The sequence below is a fragment of the Stomoxys calcitrans genome, chromosome 4 (assembly GCF_963082655.1).
Source record: "Stomoxys calcitrans chromosome 4, idStoCalc2.1, whole genome shotgun sequence".
NCBI lineage: Eukaryota > Metazoa > Arthropoda > Insecta > Diptera > Muscidae > Stomoxys > Stomoxys calcitrans.
The window spans coordinates 136,764-156,469 of NC_081555.1; the positions used below are offsets into that span (position 1 = coordinate 136,764).

The window sequence follows — 19,706 nt, forward strand, 5'->3', positions numbered from 1 at the left end:
ATGTATATATATTAACCTTAGAGTAAAAAATTAAATTAGACGAAACAAAAAATAATACGCGAAATGATTAGAAATAAAGTTTAATTAAACAATTTATAAATATCTATTTAAAAATTATCTAATGAAAGATGATGTATTTATAAAAATAAATTTCGGATGCCTTACTTAAAGAATCAAACATCAAAAGAGACTACGTGTTTGTAATGTCGATCAGGCAAATGCTTGAGACGTAAAATAAATTTAAAATTATAGAAGGGATACATCTCTAATTTCTTAATTTTTATCATTTTAAAATATGTTAATTATCATATTGTATCTTTTAGCCATTTCCAACATCCTGGTAAATTATAAATGAAAACATTTGTTTACACCTTTGGTTAGAATGTCAGTTTCTACTTTGTGAAGTAAGCCATACAATACGAGTAAAAAATGCAGATTAAATTATTTTATGGAGAAAAAGAAACATACGAATAAATTTAAAATAAAACTACCTCCTGATATTTCCAAATGTATTTAGCAGCCAGTAGAGTTTACTTTGTTTACAACTGCTATAAATTCGGTATATTTAAAAAAGGCGTTTGTGGCGGTGGTTGCAGCTTTGGACAAAAACGTATTACCCCTACTCAGGCAACCACAGGAGGAGGGCCGCCAGTTGCGTTGTGCGTAGTTGTCATTTGTGTATTGCTTGCAGCTATTATAGATGACGTAAAACTGCTTGGTACGGGCGAGTACCTTTCAGAATCTTTATTATCCGAGAAGTACGAATCTTCAGTTGGTATGGAAGTCGAAGGCGCAGCATGACCGCTACTTTCCTTTACAGTGCTACTGTGCATTAATTCGCCATTTGATGTTGCATTTGGAGAAGGCAAAAGTTTTTGTGATGAGATGGCTGAAGGTGGGGGGTAATTGATAAAGCTGTTAGAACTAGATTCACTAAGGGAGCACGGCGATGTTGCTTTTGTCGTAGCGTTATTGTGTGCTACATTTTGCGCGCGTTTGGAATTTTTCATTTTTCCACAAGGAATGCATAACATAGAACAATGTTCCTTTATCTTAGTTAAGTGATCCAAACGATATTCATTAACCCACTTGGCCTTCTTTTGCTTAGTTTGTTTCACATGTTCTCCCTGCGCCGTATTTATTAGCTGATGCATGTGAGATAAGCCCTCTGGTGTCGTTGCCCCGCAACGCATACAAATACTACAACGGTTACAGCTCCAACGACCTTAATGAACATGAAAAATATTTTGAACCATAAAATACTGGTGTAAAGATTTAGTCTGAACTTACCGTCAGGAACGGTCTTAATTCCAAGACAATATATGTGAAAACCTCTGTCACATTGTTCGCAGAACAACATTTTATTTTGATCATGTCGACGTTTGCACTTCACACAGCATTTACAATCGGCGCATTGCCAATTGTAATTTCGAACGCGTAAACTCATGCGATGTGGCATTTCAATGCAGCTGGGGTGAACTGAAAAGGAAATTAATTTTTATTTCAAAAGACCAAGAGGATTTATATCGCTCCTACCTCTTCGTCTACAAGTATAACATTGTAGAAATAATTCGGGCACATTATTGAGATTACGATTATGTGGACGTAAACAGACTTCACACGTTGCCAATGATTCTTCACCGTTGGATGATTCATCAGAGGACGATGAAGAACACGACGATTCGGAATCCTGCAATTTAATAAAAAATTATATTCAAAACATGTAGATATATATTTTAAAACAAAGTAACACTTACTGTCTCCGATGAAGACGTATCACTCGAGGAACAAGAATCTGTCGAACTTGTCGATATCACTGGTGCACCAGGGAGCAGCGGTACCTTAAATTCATCAGCACTCATATTTCCAGGTTGTCGTGTTCGCCGTAGGCGACGTTTTTTGTGTCGTCTGCCCGGCAATGATTTATCTATCTCAGTCTTGTTATCAATACTCTCTATAGCCGAATCTGTGTCAGAGCTGTTATTACCACAGTCTTTGCAGGACCACATTTGAACAATAGGGTCTACAACCGTATTGAGTGGCATACATCTAAATTGAAAATAAAATAGAAAACATTTCTTTGTAAATAAAGGGTGATTTTTTTGAGGTTAGGATTTTCATGCATTAGTATTTGACAGATCACGTGGGATTTCAGACATGGTGTCAAAGAGAAAGATGCTCAGTATGCTTTGACATTTCATCATGAATAGACTTACTAACGAGCAACGCTTGCAAATCATTGAATTTTATTACCAAAATCAGTGTTCGGTTCGAAATGTGTTCATTCACCGTAACGTTGCGTCCAACAGCATTTTTGAAAAAATACGGTCCAATGATTCCACCAGCGTACAAACCACACCAAACAGTGCATTTTTCGGGATGCATGGGCAGTTCTTGAACGGCTTCTGGTTGCTCTTCACTCCAAATGCGGCAATTTTGCTTATTTACGTAGCCATTCAACCAGAAATGAGCCTCATCGCTGAACAAAATTTGTCAAAATTTGAACACATTTCGAACCGAACACTGATTTTGGTAATAAAATTCAATGATTTGCAAGCGTTGCTCGTTAGTAAGTCTATTCATGATGAAATTTCAAAGCATACTGAGCATCTTTCTCTTTGACACCATGTCTGAAATCCCACGTGATCTGTCAAATACTAATGCATGAAAATCCTAACCTCAAAAAAATCACCCTTTAGTTTAAAATAAGGTCTACCGTCGTATTGGGAGGCATACATCCAAAGTGAAAATAAAATAGAATATATTTGTTTATAAATAGTTTAAAGACCATGCCTACCGTAATTCATCAGATGAATAGTCGTGATATTTCTCACAAAATTGGCCTGGAACGAGAGATAACGGGTAATAAATATCTCTTGGCCTTGATGGTTCCCAAATCCGAGGTTTAAGCAAAGTCGGAGGTTGAGAAATGCGCTCCGTTTTTATAGCTAACGCAACTGCTTCAGCAACTGGACGGTTGGGTATAGTAGATAAAGGGGCTGTAGATGGGCAGGGTTTGTTAATGACCAGCGTTTGAAGATCGAGGAATGACAATCGTTCGTCTTTGCGCCTGAAAATTGTCTGTACCATAACCTAGAAATCTTTTGATATTCATTGTAACTTACGTTCTGTTAAAGTATGAGTTCCATTTGCTAGTAGATAACATGGCTCTTTCGCGAGCTTGTAAACCTCTTCCAGCCACATTGAGTCCAAGTGATTTCTGTTTAGCCTCTATTTCACGCAAATGTTTTTGCCGTACAAAGTCCTTATACTCCTCGTACTTTTCATAGAAATCTGTATACATTATGTCCAAAATGTCGGAAGCCCATACGGCCGTGATTCCTAAATCACACATTTTTTCAGACACCAGCCCTTTTTCTTGCAACCAATTTCTCTCTTCCATATCTACTTGACGGCGGGGTAAATCGGGATATTTTCTCTTGAAGCTTTTAATTCCCAAGTACATTGCAACCTGTTCTTGTATCATAAAGGTATCTCGATTTTTTGAGGGACAACAACCTTTCGGTGGCGGCCAATCATATTCTGCTATAGATGCAACTGTGAAGTCGGTGCTTAAAAAAATAATTAAAGTTACTGCATTGTAAGAGTAACGAATAACACAAGTTGTACATACTCTTCAGCAACGCAAACTTCCATTTTCTTTTTTTTCGTTGTTTTCTTGGCGGATGCACTATTTTGAGCTGATGCCGTGCTATTCGGGTCTATAATGCTCGTATTGCTGATAATGGACGACTGGGACTCCTCATTGGTAAAAAAATCAGGTTGGCTACAAAATAGTTTAGTTATAAATAAATATTAATAATATTATTAAATATTATAGAACCCTATGTACCTTGAATAAGAAGGAGATTGTTGTTGTAAACTGGTTTGAGACAAATCGGCGCTCATACGGGTGTCTTCTTCAAAAACTTGAGGAGACTGAAAATATATTAAAAAAAAATTAGTCTATAAAAGAATATCAATACCTTTTTTGCCAGTGAATGATAATATTAAACTAATAAGCACGCTCTATTTTGTCGTAAATAATCAGAGTGCTTATAATCGCTACGGATTGAAATAAAAATAAATGCCATTCAAATTTAGGCTTAGCTATAAGGCTCTGACGGTTGACATTTTTGATTTTATTATTGACTTATTCTGTGACAGAAAAATGTTACGTACCGGACTGAAGAGTTCTTTAATCCTCTCAGGATCAGGGGTATGCTTAAGGGCTCCTATGCAACGTGGCCGATTCATAGCTATAGATTTTACACTTAAACTATCACGACTAATACCATGACTTCGTTGACCACGACCAATACTCCTTCCGCGGGATCCCCGAACACGTCCACGGCTACGGCCTGGTATTGCAGGCATAGAAGAAGAACTGGCTGAGTCATCTAGAAATAGAAACTTTCCGTAGTTAATATTTTATTAAAGTGGTATTAAACTGCATTGGCGAACCTTCAGAGTTATCTGCTCCACTAACATCGTCCGCCGTTTCTTCTTCTTGTGATGCAACTGATCCAGGTTTATAAACAGTTGAAAAATTGGAGACCCTTAATTGCTGTGTAGCTATTATAGAAGAGAAATCGTTCGGTTTGAATATCATATCCGGTAAAGGATCTGACGACGATAAAATTGTTGTGGGTGGCAACATTGAATTATGACTATTACTTCCAATATTTGCACCATTAACACTACAATCAGGAATAACAAAGACGGGGCCATCGTTTCTCGATGTAGCTTCTACAGTGGTAATTGTGTTCGTTGTGCTCCCATTGCTATTGCTTGATGATGAAGATATAGTCAAATCAATTTGGGAAGTCATTGAATGACTAACACTATTTGCAATGTTTGTAATATTTTGAATTGTTGATGAACTATGAAAGCTGACAGACGATATAGACGAATTCGATTCGTGGAAGTGATTGAGTTCATTTTCAGAACCTGTATCGTTTGATGTTTTCTTGTTTTCCAATGACAATGACGATAAAGGCTTACTTTTTGATGTTTTAAGCTCACTTTGAAAGTTTATTGGCGTGTTACTTCTTCTCGATGTTCTCAGGGGAGTTCGTAAATTTCGTTCTCTTTTAGGTGTTTCTATAATATTCTGTTCACTTTTGTTATCTTCTGGGCCTCCCGATGTTGCAATGTCGGTAATAAGAGCAACTGGTTGCTCCGCATCGACCATGTCAATTGCTAGTCTTTTTCGTAACAATTGAACTCTGCGTGCTTTGCAATCCTGTCTATTGTCTGAATTTATTGTATGTTCTTCTTTGGCATTTTCTGAGGTTAAATTGATTTCCGATTTTTTAGGTCTTCCCCTTTTTTTTACAATTGGAGTAGAATTTTCATTCGAGTCAATATTAATTTGAAGGTCTAAACTATCGTTCGAATTTGTTTGAATGGCATCTGTTACTTCGTCCATAGGTATAGGTAACAAATGTTCATGTTTTTGTTTACGCAACCGCTGATGATTTTGGTATCCTGTTGGAAGATATTGTTGTAAGGCATTATTTTTTGTATTTAGCTGTTCGCTTTCATTTTGTATTTTGCGCAATTTAGAGGGTGTTTCTATTGTCTTTTCCGACATTGCTGTACATATAGTCTCTGAAACATGACATTCCTGCGAAACAGGTCGTTTCAAATTTAAACTGTTGTTATTAAGGCTCAGTAAACGGTTTTCCTCTGAAACATTTAGACCATTTAGTGTTTGTAGGTTTTCGTTAAAGATAGTATCATTTTCATGTCTGTCGTCTATGAAACCACGAGGACTCCCTTCCGGAGTGTCAAGAATTTCTATGGAGTCTATGATATTTTCGACGGAGTCTTTCTTTGCACTAGATGGTCCTACATCCATACAGCCAACTGATGAACCGTTAGCCAATAAACGCTCAGCCAACTGGGGATATTTAAGAGAAACTGATGATTTAGTTGCTACCATAGGTTTAGGTTGTAATGGAGGCAGTGCTGTGTTATGCTGTGTTTGTTGTGTCAATTGTTGGGTGTTTTGTATTACAGTGGTCTCTCTTTGTAGACATTCTAACAAAATATTTGTTGAAGGCACAATTGTATTTGTTACCATTGGCGATTTCTCCCTGACATCGTTATCCTCTCCTTCGCCATCATTATAGTCAAAACGGTGCACTGGTGAACTGCCTGCTGACGATGTTAAATCAACTGTATCAATAATATGCCCAATTTTCAACGATGCTTTCCCGTTTAAGTCCATTTCCTCATTAGTAATAAAATTGGAGGAATCTTGTGCATGAATGTTTGTGGCGTTTTGAAACATTTTTGGTTCATGCTGATCCCTAAGTGTTTCATCTATATCCATATCATCGGAATGACGCCGAGGCAATTCAGGTTTAGTGTTAGCATCTGCATCCAGACCAATTTCTTTATTTTGGGTACAATCTGCATTATCATTAAAGCCGCAGAACTCTTGAGAATTACTAGATTCCCCGCCGACATTATCGACATTTAATAGATCGAATTCGTCTGCAACATCAACCACTGGTAAAGTGATCGTATTCTTATTTGATTTTATATCCGTGTCAACGACAAATTTTAGTTTTTGTTGTGGAGAGCCAACATTTTTCGGCCCCAATGAAAACTGGGGCCGAATTACTGTATAAGTGAACGAGTAAAATCGTTCGAAATCTCTCTATTGTAATTATGTATCTTTTTGTTGAACGGGGATTTTCGAAATTTAGGAACGCGAGTATTTAAGTCGTTCATTATTTATCAAAACTTTGACAAAAAAATTTATAAACAAGGGGCATAACTTCCATTAAATACAAGTTGAAATACCTTTCGATACGAAAGCGCACTCGATTACGTATGCGGCAATACGGCCCCTGAGCCCGAATACGCCGCCACTCAATCTCGATGTCTTTTATTTTTATGCAGGCTCTTGTATAAATGCAAAGTCTTATTAAACGTGGCAGATAAATACTTATCAGCCGCCTACCTTTCATCAAAAGTCATCGTTTGATAAAAGTTACGAGCAGCGAGTTCAGAAATACGCTGCTGGTCAACTTAAACCCTTCAACAACAATTGGCCAATAGACCTAGAACAATTTACGGGAAGCTGTCAATTCAACAAATCCTGCCGTCCGTCTGTGCAAGCCAGCTAACAAATTGAAAACTACGAACTGGACTACAATCGTTCCTAGAATATTCAATAAGATCAACATCGCCTACTAAACAAAAGAAGATTCGTTTAATTTGTTTTCAGAAATTCAGCAATAAACATACCTAACTACTTTTCTCACTAGGATTTCCAGCCACTTACAGAATAGGGAATTGTTTTTATTGCTATACTCTTATAATTAACTAAATTTTTTTTTACCTTTAATTCACCTTATACATTTCTAATAATAGTGATCAGAGAATCAAAACACTTGTTTGTCCAAGTACACCAGTTATGGAGTGTTCATAGACTCTAAAATGTCGGTAAAATATGCAACCCGTCATTAATTCACAAGTTTTTTGCTGAGTAAACACAAAACAAACACAAGCGCAGTACCAAGGACAAATGCTGGATAATGTCATCTATCCCGGACATCAAAATATCCAAGATTGACATTGCTTCGTCAAACGAGGTAATTATATTTTTTTTTACTTTTTTATCTATTTGCTAAAACTCTCCTGTTGCTCTTTCAGCGCTAAAAAGGAGCAAATTATGAGCAGCAATACTCCAGTTTGGCAAAACTATGTCGTCCGGCACCAGTCGAAATGGATAAATATCTACGCAGACTGCTAAAGGATATTCAAAACTGCTGCTGCCAAATAAAAACTGACGAGCCGCCTACCGTTCAATTAAAGCGAGTTCAGGATTGCCCCTCTGTTTACCTAAAGCCCCTCAACAACAATAGGCTAGCAGACAGAGTCAAGTTTACGGGAAGCTGTCACTTCAAAAAATCCCTGCCGTCCGTCTGTGCATGTAAGTTTGGTAGCTGTGAAGGAATTACAGCCTCTTACAGAATACCGAATTGTTTTTTATGCCATACTTGTATAAGTCACTAAAGATTTCTTACCTTTAATTCATATGGTTAGAGCGAGTTCAGGATTGCGCCTCTGTTCACCTAAAGCCCCTCAACAACAATAGACTAGCAGACAGAGTCAAGTTTACGGGAAGCTGTCACTTCAAAAAATCCCTGCCGTCCGTCTGTGCATGTAAGTTTGATAGCTGTGAAGGCATTACAGCCTCTTACAGAATAGCGCATTGTTTTTTATGCCATACTCGTATAAGTCGCTAAAGATTTCTTACCTTTACTTCATATCGTCCAATTCTTAATAAAGTAATTAGAGAATCAAAACATATGTTTGTCCAAGAATTCTAGTAGTGGGATGTTCGTAGACTCTAAAATGGTCGCTAGCTAGCATATGGAATTAGTCCTTAATTCACAACGTTCTTGCCGATTGACCACAAAACAAATCCAGGGCCTGTACCAAGGACAAATGCAAGGGCCGAATTACCGCATGCGTGAACGAGTAAACTTGGGTCGCAATTCTCCACTCTTGTAAATCGATTTCGTCCGGAATCAGCTAAAATTAATAATAATCTAAGCAGACTGCTAAAAGTCAACAAAAACTGCTGCAGCCAGTGATCAGCCTAATACCGCTCACCAAAAGTCACCGGTCAATGAAAGCTGAGCTCGAATATGCTGCCACCCAATCTCGATTTCCTTCATTTATATGCAGGCTCTTGTTTGAATGCAAATAAAGTCCTCTTGAACGTGGCAATAACTTTCATTTATTTGTAGCATACAGCTAAACCTATTATTGCTAAGTACGGCGATCATCTTACTACCGTCCACCAAAAGACACCGTTCAATAAAAACTGGGGCCGAATTACTGTATAAGTGAACGAGTAAAATCGTTCGAAATCTCTCTATTGTAATTATGTATCTTTTTGTTGAACGGGGATTTTCGAAATTTAGGAACGCGAGTATTTAAGTCGTTCATTATTTATCAAAACTTTGACAAAAAAATTTATAAACAAGGGGCATAACTTCCATTAAATACAAGTTGAAATACCTTTCGATACGAAAGCGCACACGATTACGTATGCGGCAATACGGCCCCTGCGCTCGAATACGCCGCCACTCAATCTCGATGTCTTTTATTTTTATGCAGGCTCTTGTATAAATGCAAAGTCTTATTAAACGTGGCAGATAAATACTTATCAGCCGCCTACCTTTCATCAAAAGTCATCGTTTGATAAAAGTTACGAGCAGCGAGTTCAGAAATACGCTGCTGGTCAACTTAAACCCTTCAACAACAATTGGCCAATAGACCTAGAACAATTTACGGGAAGCTGTCAATTCAACAAATCCTGCCGTCCGTCTGTGCAAGCCAGCTAACAAATTGAAAACTACGAACTGGACTACAATCGTTCCTAGAATATTCAATAAGATCAACATCGCCTACTAAACAAAAGAAGATTCGTTTAATTTGTTTTCAGAAATTCAGCAATAAACATACCTAACTACTTTTCTCACTAGGATTTCCAGCCACTTACAGAATAGGGAATTGTTTTTATTGCTATACTCTTATAATTAACTAAATTTTTTTTTACCTTTAATTCACCTTATACATTTCTAATAATAGTGATCAGAGAATCAAAACACTTGTTTGTCCAAGTACACCAGTTATGGAGTGTTCATAGACTCTAAAATGTCGGTAAAATATGCAACCCGTCATTAATTCACAAGTTTTTTGCTGAGTAAACACAAAACAAACACAAGCGCAGTACCAAGGACAAATGCTGGATAATGTCATCTATCCCGGACATCAAAATATCCAAGATTGACATTGCTTCGTCAAACGAGGTAATTATATTTTTTTTTACTTTTTTATCTATTTGCTAAAACTCTCCTGTTGCTCTTTCAGCGCTAAAAGGGAGCAAATTATGAGCAGCAATACTCCAGTTTGGCAAAACTATGTCGTCCGGCACCAGTCGAAATGGATAAATATCTACGCAGACTGCTAAAGGATATTCAAAACTGCTGCTGCCAAATAAAAACTGACGAGCCGCCTACCGTTCAATTAAAGCGAGTTCAGGATTGCCCCTCTGTTTACCTAAAGCCCCTCAACAACAATAGGCTAGCAGACAGAGTCAAGTTTACGGGAAGCTGTCACTTCAAAAAATCCCTGCCGTCCGTCTGTGCATGTAAGTTTGGTAGCTGTGAAGGAATTACAGCCTCTTACAGAATACCGAATTGTTTTTTATGCCATACTTGTATAAGTCACTAAAGATTTCTTACCTTTAATTCATATGGTTAGAGCGAGTTCAGGATTGCGCCTCTGTTCACCTAAAGCCCCTCAACAACAATAGACTAGCAGACAGAGTCAAGTTTACGGGAAGCTGTCACTTCAAAAAATCCCTGCCGTCCGTCTGTGCATGTAAGTTTGATAGCTGTGAAGGCATTACAGCCTCTTACAGAATAGCGCATTGTTTTTTATGCCATACTCGTATAAGTCGCTAAAGATTTCTTACCTTTACTTCATATCGTCCAATTCTTAATAAAGTAATTAGAGAATCAAAACATATGTTTGTCCAAGAATTCTAGTAGTGGGATGTTCGTAGACTCTAAAATGGTCGCTAGCTAGCATATGGAATTAGTCCTTAATTCACAACGTTCTTGCCGATTGACCACAAAACAAATCCAGGGCCTGTACCAAGGACAAATGCAAGGGCCGAATTACCGCATGCGTGAACGAGTAAACTTGGGTCGCAATTCTCCACTTTTGTAAATCGATTTCGTCCGGAATCAGCTAAAATTAATAATAATCTAAGCAGACTGCTAAAAGTCAACAAAAACTGCTGCAGCCAGTGATCAGCCTAATACCGCTCACCAAAAGTCACCGGTCAATGAAAGCTGAGCTCGAATATGCTGCCACCCAATCTCGATTTCCTTCATTTATATGCAGGCTCTTGTTTGAATGCAAATAAAGTCCTCTTGAACGTGGCAATAACTTTCATTTATTTGTAGCATACAGCTAAACCTATTATTGCTAAGTACGGCGATCATCTTACTACCGTCCACCAAAAGACACCGTTCAATGAAAACTGGGGCCGAATTACTGTATAAGTGAACGAGTAAAATCGTTCGAAATCTCTCTATTGTAATTATGTATCTTTTTGTTGAACGGGGATTTTCGAAATTTAGGAACGCGAGTATTTAAGTCGTTCATTATTTATCAAAACTTTGACAAAAAAATTTATAAACAAGGGGCATAACTTCCATTAAATACAAGTTGAAATACCTTTCGATACGAAAGCGCACTCGATTACGTATGCGGCAATACGGCCCCTGAGCTCGAATACGCCGCCACTCAATCTCGATGTCTTTTATTTTTATGCAGGCTCTTGTATAAATGCAAAGTCTTATTAAACGTGGCAGATAAATACTTATCAGCCGCCTACCTTTCATCAAAAGTCATCGTTTGATAAAAGTTACGAGCAGCGAGTTCAGAAATACGCTGCTGGTCAACTTAAACCCTTCAACAACAATTGGCCAATAGACCTAGAACAATTTACGGGAAGCTGTCAATTCAACAAATCCTGCCGTCCGTCTGTGCAAGCCAGCTAACAAATTGAAAACTACGAACTGGACTACAATCGTTCCTAGAATATTCAATAAGATCAACATCGCCTACTAAACAAAAGAAGATTCGTTTAATTTGTTTTCAGAAATTCAGCAATAAACATACCTAACTACTTTTCTCACTAGGATTTCCAGCCACTTACAGAATAGGGAATTGTTTTTATTGCTATACTCTTATAATTAACTAAATTTTTTTTACCTTTAATTCACCTTATACATTTCTAATAATAGTGATCAGAGAATCAAAACACTTGTTTGTCCAAGTACACCAGTTATGGAGTGTTCATAGACTCTAAAATGTCGGTAAAATATGCAACCCGTCATTAATTCACAAGTTTTTTGCTGAGTAAACACAAAACAAACACAAGCGCAGTACCAAGGACAAATGCTGGATAATGTCATCTATCCCGGACATCAAAATATCCAAGATTGACATTGCTTCGTCAAACGAGGTAATTATATTTTTTTTTACTTTTTTATCTATTTGCTAAAACTCTCCTGTTGCTCTTTCAGCGCTAAAAGGGAGCAAATTATGAGCAGCAATACTCCAGTTTGGCAAAACTATGTCGTCCGGCACCAGTCGAAATGGATAAATATCTACGCAGACTGCTAAAGGATATTCAAAACTGCTGCTGCCAAATAAAAACTGACGAGCCGCCTACCGTTCAATTAAAGCGAGTTCAGGATTGCCCCTCTGTTTACCTAAAGCCCCTCAACAACAATAGGCTAGCAGACAGAGTCAAGTTTACGGGAAGCTGTCACTTCAAAAAATCCCTGCCGTCCGTCTGTGCATGTAAGTTTGGTAGCTGTGAAGGAATTACAGCCTCTTACAGAATACCGAATTGTTTTTTATGCCATACTTGTATAAGTCACTAAAGATTTCTTACCTTTAATTCATATGGTTAGAGCGAGTTCAGGATTGCGCCTCTGTTCACCTAAAGCCCCTCAACAACAATAGACTAGCAGACAGAGTCAAGTTTACGGGAAGCTGTCACTTCAAAAAATCCCTGCCGTCCGTCTGTGCATGTAAGTTTGATAGCTGTGAAGGCATTACAGCCTCTTACAGAATAGCGCATTGTTTTTTATGCCATACTCGTATAAGTCGCTAAAGATTTCTTACCTTTACTTCATATCGTCCAATTCTTAATAAAGTAATTAGAGAATCAAAACATATGTTTGTCCAAGAATTCTAGTAGTGGGATGTTCGTAGACTCTAAAATGGTCGCTAGCTAGCATATGGAATTAGTCCTTAATTCACAACGTTCTTGCCGATTGACCACAAAACAAATCCAGGGCCTGTACCAAGGACAAATGCAAGGGCCGAATTACCGCATGCGTGAACGAGTAAACTTGGGTCGCAATTCTCCACTTTTGTAAATCGATTTCGTCCGGAATCAGCTAAAATTAATAATAATCTAAGCAGACTGCTAAAAGTCAACAAAAACTGCTGCAGCCAGTGATCAGCCTAATACCGCTCACCAAAAGTCACCGGTCAATGAAAGCTGAGCTCGAATATGCTGCCACCCAATCTCGATTTCCTTCATTTATATGCAGGCTCTTGTTTGAATGCAAATAAAGTCCTCTTGAACGTGGCAATAACTTTCATTTATTTGTAGCATACAGCTAAACCTATTATTGCTAAGTACGGCGATCATCTTACTACCGTCCACCAAAAGACACCGTTCAATGAAAACTGGGGCCGAATTACTGTATAAGTGAACGAGTAAAATCGTTCGAAATCTCTCTATTGTAATTATGTATCTTTTTGTTGAACGGGGATTTTCGAAATTTAGGAACGCGAGTATTTAAGTCGTTCATTATTTATCAAAACTTTGACAAAAAAATTTATAAACAAGGGGCATAACTTCCATTAAATACAAGTTGAAATACCTTTCGATACGAAAGCGCACTCGATTACGTATGCGGCAATACGGCCCCTGAGCTCGAATACGCCGCCACTCAATCTCGATGTCTTTTATTTTTATGCAGGCTCTTGTATAAATGCAAAGTCTTATTAAACGTGGCAGATAAATACTTATCAGCCGCCTACCTTTCATCAAAAGTCATCGTTTGATAAAAGTTACGAGCAGCGAGTTCAGAAATACGCTGCTGGTCAACTTAAACCCTTCAACAACAATTGGCCAATAGACCTAGAACAATTTACGGGAAGCTGTCAATTCAACAAATCCTGCCGTCCGTCTGTGCAAGCCAGCTAACAAATTGAAAACTACGAACTGGACTACAATCGTTCCTAGAATATTCAATAAGATCAACATCGCCTACTAAACAAAAGAAGATTCGTTTAATTTGTTTTCAGAAATTCAGCAATAAACATACCTAACTACTTTTCTCACTAGGATTTCCAGCCACTTACAGAATAGGGAATTGTTTTTATTGCTATACTCTTATAATTAACTAAATTTTTTTTTACCTTTAATTCACCTTATACATTTCTAATAATAGTGATCAGAGAATCAAAACACTTGTTTGTCCAAGTACACCAGTTATGGAGTGTTCATAGACTCTAAAATGTCGGTAAAATATGCAACCCGTCATTAATTCACAAGTTTTTTGCTGAGTAAACACAAAACAAACACAAGCGCAGTACCAAGGACAAATGCTGGATAATGTCATCTATCCCGGACATCAAAATATCCAAGATTGACATTGCTTCGTCAAACGAGGTAATTATATTTTTTTTTACTTTTTTATCTATTTGCTAAAACTCTCCTGTTGCTCTTTCAGCGCTAAAAGGGAGCAAATTATGAGCAGCAATACTCCAGTTTGGCAAAACTATGTCGTCCGGCACCAGTCGAAATGGATAAATATCTACGCAGACTGCTAAAGGATATTCAAAACTGCTGCTGCCAAATAAAAACTGACGAGCCGCCTACCGTTCAATTAAAGCGAGTTCAGGATTGCCCCTCTGTTTACCTAAAGCCCCTCAACAACAATAGGCTAGCAGACAGAGTCAAGTTTACGGGAAGCTGTCACTTCAAAAAATCCCTGCCGTCCGTCTGTGCATGTAAGTTTGGTAGCTGTGAAGGAATTACAGCCTCTTACAGAATACCGAATTGTTTTTTATGCCATACTTGTATAAGTCACTAAAGATTTCTTACCTTTAATTCATATGGTTAGAGCGAGTTCAGGATTGCGCCTCTGTTCACCTAAAGCCCCTCAACAACAATAGACTAGCAGACAGAGTCAAGTTTACGGGAAGCTGTCACTTCAAAAAATCCCTGCCGTCCGTCTGTGCATGTAAGTTTGATAGCTGTGAAGGCATTACAGCCTCTTACAGAATAGCGCATTGTTTTTTATGCCATACTCGTATAAGTCGCTAAAGATTTCTTACCTTTACTTCATATCGTCCAATTCTTAATAAAGTAATTAGAGAATCAAAACATATGTTTGTCCAAGAATTCTAGTAGTGGGATGTTCGTAGACTCTAAAATGGTCGCTAGCTAGCATATGGAATTAGTCCTTAATTCACAACGTTCTTGCCGATTGACCACAAAACAAATCCAGGGCCTGTACCAAGGACAAATGCAAGGGCCGAATTACCGCATGCGTGAACGAGTAAACTTGGGTCGCAATTCTCCACTTTTGTAAATCGATTTCGTCCGGAATCAGCTAAAATTAATAATAATCTAAGCAGACTGCTAAAAGTCAACAAAAACTGCTGCAGCCAGTGATCAGCCTAATACCGCTCACCAAAAGTCACCGGTCAATGAAAGCTGAGCTCGAATATGCTGCCACCCAATCTCGATTTCCTTCATTTATATGCAGGCTCTTGTTTGAATGCAAATAAAGTCCTCTTGAACGTGGCAATAACTTTCATTTATTTGTAGCATACAGCTAAACCTATTATTGCTAAGTACGGCGATCATCTTACTACCGTCCACCAAAAGACACCGTTCAATGAAAACTGGGGCCGAATTACTGTATAAGTGAACGAGTAAAATCGTTCGAAATCTCTCTATTGTAATTATGTATCTTTTTGTTGAACGGGGATTTTCGAAATTTAGGAACGCGAGTATTTAAGTCGTTCATTATTTATCAAAACTTTGACAAAAAAAATTTATAAACAAGGGGCATAACTTCCATTAAATACAAGTTGAAATACCTTTCGATACGAAAGCGCACTCGATTACGTATGCGGCAATACGGCCCCTGAGCTCGAATACGCCGCCACTCAATCTCGATGTCTTTTATTTTTATGCAGGCTCTTGTATAAATGCAAAGTCTTATTAAACGTGGCAATAACTTCAATTTTTTTTATAACACACAGCTAAACCTATTATTGCTAAGGATGGCGATTATCTTTGAATTAGAAAATGGTTGGTTTTGTTTTTGCCTGTAAACGATGCTTGTTGAAATTCAAATAGTCCGTTTTTCACACTCGTATTTGATATATTTTTATTCTAATGTTAGATTCTAACAACCACGGAAATGGAAAGCTTTGCCCCATCGATGATGTATAGCGCCAAACTCAAATTGTGCAGGGACTATACAGTCATGCTCCTCAATGAACGAGTATATTTTAAATTGTACGGAGATAATCGCTTGTGCAGACGACTACGTGTTGCTGGCCCGAGGTAGGTTTCTATCAACGATTAGAGAAAGCATGGAAGAGTCATTGAAATGGCTGGAGGACCAACACGAGGAAGGAGCTGGTGCACTTCACTCGTAGATAAAAGATACTGTAATTCAGACTTTTGACGCAATCACCCAGCAAATTGGCATAGTCCTCGATTTGAAGCTATCCTGAAGAGGAATACGGAGGAAAAGCGCCGTAAGGCACTGTGTGCTCTTTACTCCTGTTGGTGGATGTCTTTTAGCAAGTGGTAGTAACCAACAAGATGATTTCTTCGATATATATGGCTTTTGTGAGACTAGTATTGACCTATGGAGTACTGGTATGGTGGAGGGCCATGTAAAAGAGAACTTTTACGTTGATACGAATACATATTTGGATTGCGCAATTCGATCGAATTTTGTACTCCGTTGCCAGTACTACGAGGGAATTCCAGAAGGTCCCGAGTCTGGCCAGCGTCGTGGTCACAGGACGGAGGAGTTACTGGCCTTTGATAAGAGGTCGATGAGTACCTTAACAGAGGTCATAACAGGACACTGTGCCATAGGCCATGACTTCTGCAGGAGATGTCAAGATGAGGAGGGTACTATTGAGCACTTGCTCTGTTCATGTCTGGGTCTGCAGGGATGCAGACTCCCTTTTTGTGGAGGCGGTTCCTCTGCGATCTGCGGCCTAATCACATTCGATAGCGTATTCGTTTTTGCTTCGAACATATTATTGATACGAACACATATTTGGATCGCGGTATTCGATCGAAATTTGCTATCATTTTGTACTGCGTTGCCAGTATTAAAAATAGAATTAGAATCAAAACAAATAAGAAAACTTAGTCGGCGGCAGTAAATGAAAATAAATATTACATGGTTTTGTAAATCTAAATGCAAAATTACTCTTTATTGTGCTGTGTTGGTGGATCTCTTTCTTAGGAAGACAAAATCAAAGATTTCATTACCAAACGGAGTAAATTTCTTACAGCGCTTCGATATACGCATGTGGTTGATTTTGCAAATGTATGGAGAGGAGCAAAAAGCAAATGATTTTATGTGCGTAAAAAGTTTTCTGCGCGACAGCAATATCAACAATTAAATCTTTTGATCATTACAAGCTTCCAAAGTTGGAAGTGGTGAAAAAGTGGCAGAAATACAATGGCTTCTAACAGGAGTTTAAAGTCATGCATCGATTGAAAACGATTATGGCAAGGTTTCATATATTTATCTTCTTCCAAGCTACACCGTCACCGAGAGTAAGGAATGAAACTTCCGCAGTTTTTTTGTCCCTTAGTCTGTGCGCAGTATCTTATTGTGTTGCTGTTTCATTAAGTTGACCGGAATTAATTGTTGTTAATTAGTTTATGTTAAATTTGGCAAAAATAGTATATAAATCATTCTTTATAATAAATAGACAAAAAAGGAGAAAAACACAACCAAAAATTTACGTTTTTGCATTCTTATGTGTACAAATAAATGCTTAAACAATCAAAAGAAAGCCTTCTCGGCGACAACAGAGCAATCGAATATTTCGAAAAACGCAACTCGATATCGAGTCTCATGATTCGAAAAATGTACAATTCGATTGAAAAATCTCGAAATCGAATGCCGTGATTAGGCCCCTGTGTGATCTTGCGAACGTACCTCTGGGAGGTTTCCTGAGATTTGTTGGCGGAATGGGATGGTTTCGCCGGAAGGTGCAATAGCCTCCGGTGAAGGCACATACGTGCTTGCGTGAGATGCGAGTTTTTTTAAATCCTTAAATAAATTATTAATTTCGTAAATAAACTAATGCATAGACTTAAAATGTCAATCTCGATGTTTTTATAGCTTAAGATTTAATCATATAAAATTATGTCTAATCTGATCCAATTAGATATACATAATTATATGAAATTATATCTTGGACAAATTTGAAGTCAATTTTGTCTAAAAGTATAAAATTTTATCTAATTGTATTTATTGTGCCACATTAAATCAAATTTGATCTGATTAGAGTGGGTTGATTTTATTTAAGAAATCTTATAATGAACATTTATGAAATTTTGGCACTTTATTCGCATGAAAGTGAAATCTAGTACAAACCAGAATAGTTTCTATATGAATAAAGCAATTACAAGCTGATCATTTTACCAAACAAATAGAATGTTTTTAAAAGTAATAATTCGTCGACATACATGGTAAATAATTATATGTTGATCGTTTAGCAACCGAATGTGATGTATTAAACATTTTAAAATTTTCGTCATGCATTAACGAGCGGATATCTATTGCAATTTGTAGTAAATCATATATATACTCCTAAGAACTAACAGTGACAAATGTTTGGTTTCAATTTTTTTATTACGTAAAGCTAAGTTTTTTTTTGTTTTTGCATAAGGATTACATTATTAAGTCTTACATGTCTACAATATACAAAAGCATTTTGCAAGTGCCTTGTAGGTTATAATACAATTCCGTATTAAAGGAGGTTTTTAACTAAATGTTACTGAAAATAAGTTGTTTCATTTTCAGATTGATTTAATGGCTATAATATTCTGTTTACGACATGGGTTATAATTTACAAAGTATTACGGGTTTAATAAAGTGCTCGAAAAATAGATCAAATTATATGGGACCTATGTTTATGGCAAAAAATAGTTGTTGTGGTAGCAGTGTGTTGTACACTGAGGCGAAAGCCCTTGCCGATGAAGGACTCCATCGGGTCAATACGGTTCGTAGCCGAGACGATTTTTTTTTGTAGAATATAAAACTATTTCTTATAAAGAAAATTTTCAATAAATTAGTAATGTTAATTCTTATAACGGGATATCCAGAGATTTATCAATATCAACAAACATCCACATCGGATGCCATATATAGAGAGAATGAAAATGCCAAATGAAAGTATAGATAAATCATATTAGTTGTTAAAATGATTTACTTCATTACATACAGTTTTTCTTTTTTTATTAGTCTATCGTTTGAGTTGTGTCCTATGCTAAGGGACATTCTATTTTACAAATATTTAGTACATTCATTAATATAAATGTTTTTCCTTCATTCATAAGTATAGTTTTTTAAAGGTTTTCACTTTTGGTGCATTTACCTGAGGCGATAGCCCTTGCCGATGGAGGACTCCATCGGGTCAATACGGTTCGTACAACCGGCTGCAATGGGAGAGTCCGATTAAATTGTTTGAAACCGCAAGATAATTCCGCCACTAATAGTAATTAATTGGTTGCGTGTAGGAGTGCTCAACATTCGATAGAAAAATTTAGGTAGACAAGTATTCCAATTGTCACAAAAAAATTTGACGCCGAGACGATTTTTCTGTAAAATATATAAAATTCTTTCTTATAAAGAAAATTTTCAATAAAATTAATATGAAAAATATTTGATAACGTTTATTCTTATAATGGGATATCCAGAGATGCATCAATTTCAACTAACATCCACATCGTATGCGATATCTAGAGAGAATGAAAATACCAAATGAAAGTATAGATAAATAATATTAGATAA

General features: G+C 37.2%; 1 protein-coding gene across 2 annotated transcripts; it reads right to left on the reverse strand.

Moving 5' to 3' along the window:
* Positions 1–43: 43 nt before the first annotated feature.
* LOC131997185 (supporter of activation of yellow protein-like) lies at positions 44–19,612 on the reverse strand. 2 transcript variants are annotated; one of them, XM_059367702.1, is made up of 11 exons: positions 19,291–19,612; positions 4,465–5,490; positions 4,183–4,400; positions 3,854–3,939; positions 3,635–3,787; positions 3,126–3,572; positions 2,798–3,070; positions 1,758–2,049; positions 1,537–1,690; positions 1,291–1,479; positions 44–1,225 (listed from the first exon to the last, which is right to left on the reverse strand). In XM_059367702.1, exons 2-11 carry the CDS (start codon positions 5,429–5,431, stop codon positions 624–626), a joined length of 3,381 nt encoding a protein of 1,126 aa, XP_059223685.1. In that variant the 5' UTR covers positions 5,432–5,490; positions 19,291–19,612; the 3' UTR covers positions 44–623. The 2 variants fall into 2 exon arrangements, with proteins under 2 accessions (XP_059223685.1, XP_059223684.1); XM_059367701.1 differs by lacking the exon at positions 19,291–19,612 and having other exon boundaries at positions 4,465–6,826.
* Between the last annotated feature and the right edge of the window lie 94 nt (positions 19,613–19,706).

Bases quoted from the DNA above. Each gene is read 5' to 3' on its own strand.
- LOC131997185 (XM_059367701.1), bottom strand. From the start codon at position 6,340: ATGGATATAGATGAAACACTTAGGGATCAGCATGAACCAAAAATGTTT. The intron at 3,071-3,125 runs GTAAGTTACAAT...GACAATTTTCAG, and splicing joins AACTCATACTTTAACAGAAC to GCGCAAAGACGAACGATTGT. The intron at 1,480-1,536 runs GTAGGAGCGATA...TTTCCTTTTCAG, and splicing joins TTATACTTGTAGACGAAGAG to TTCACCCCAGCTGCATTGAA.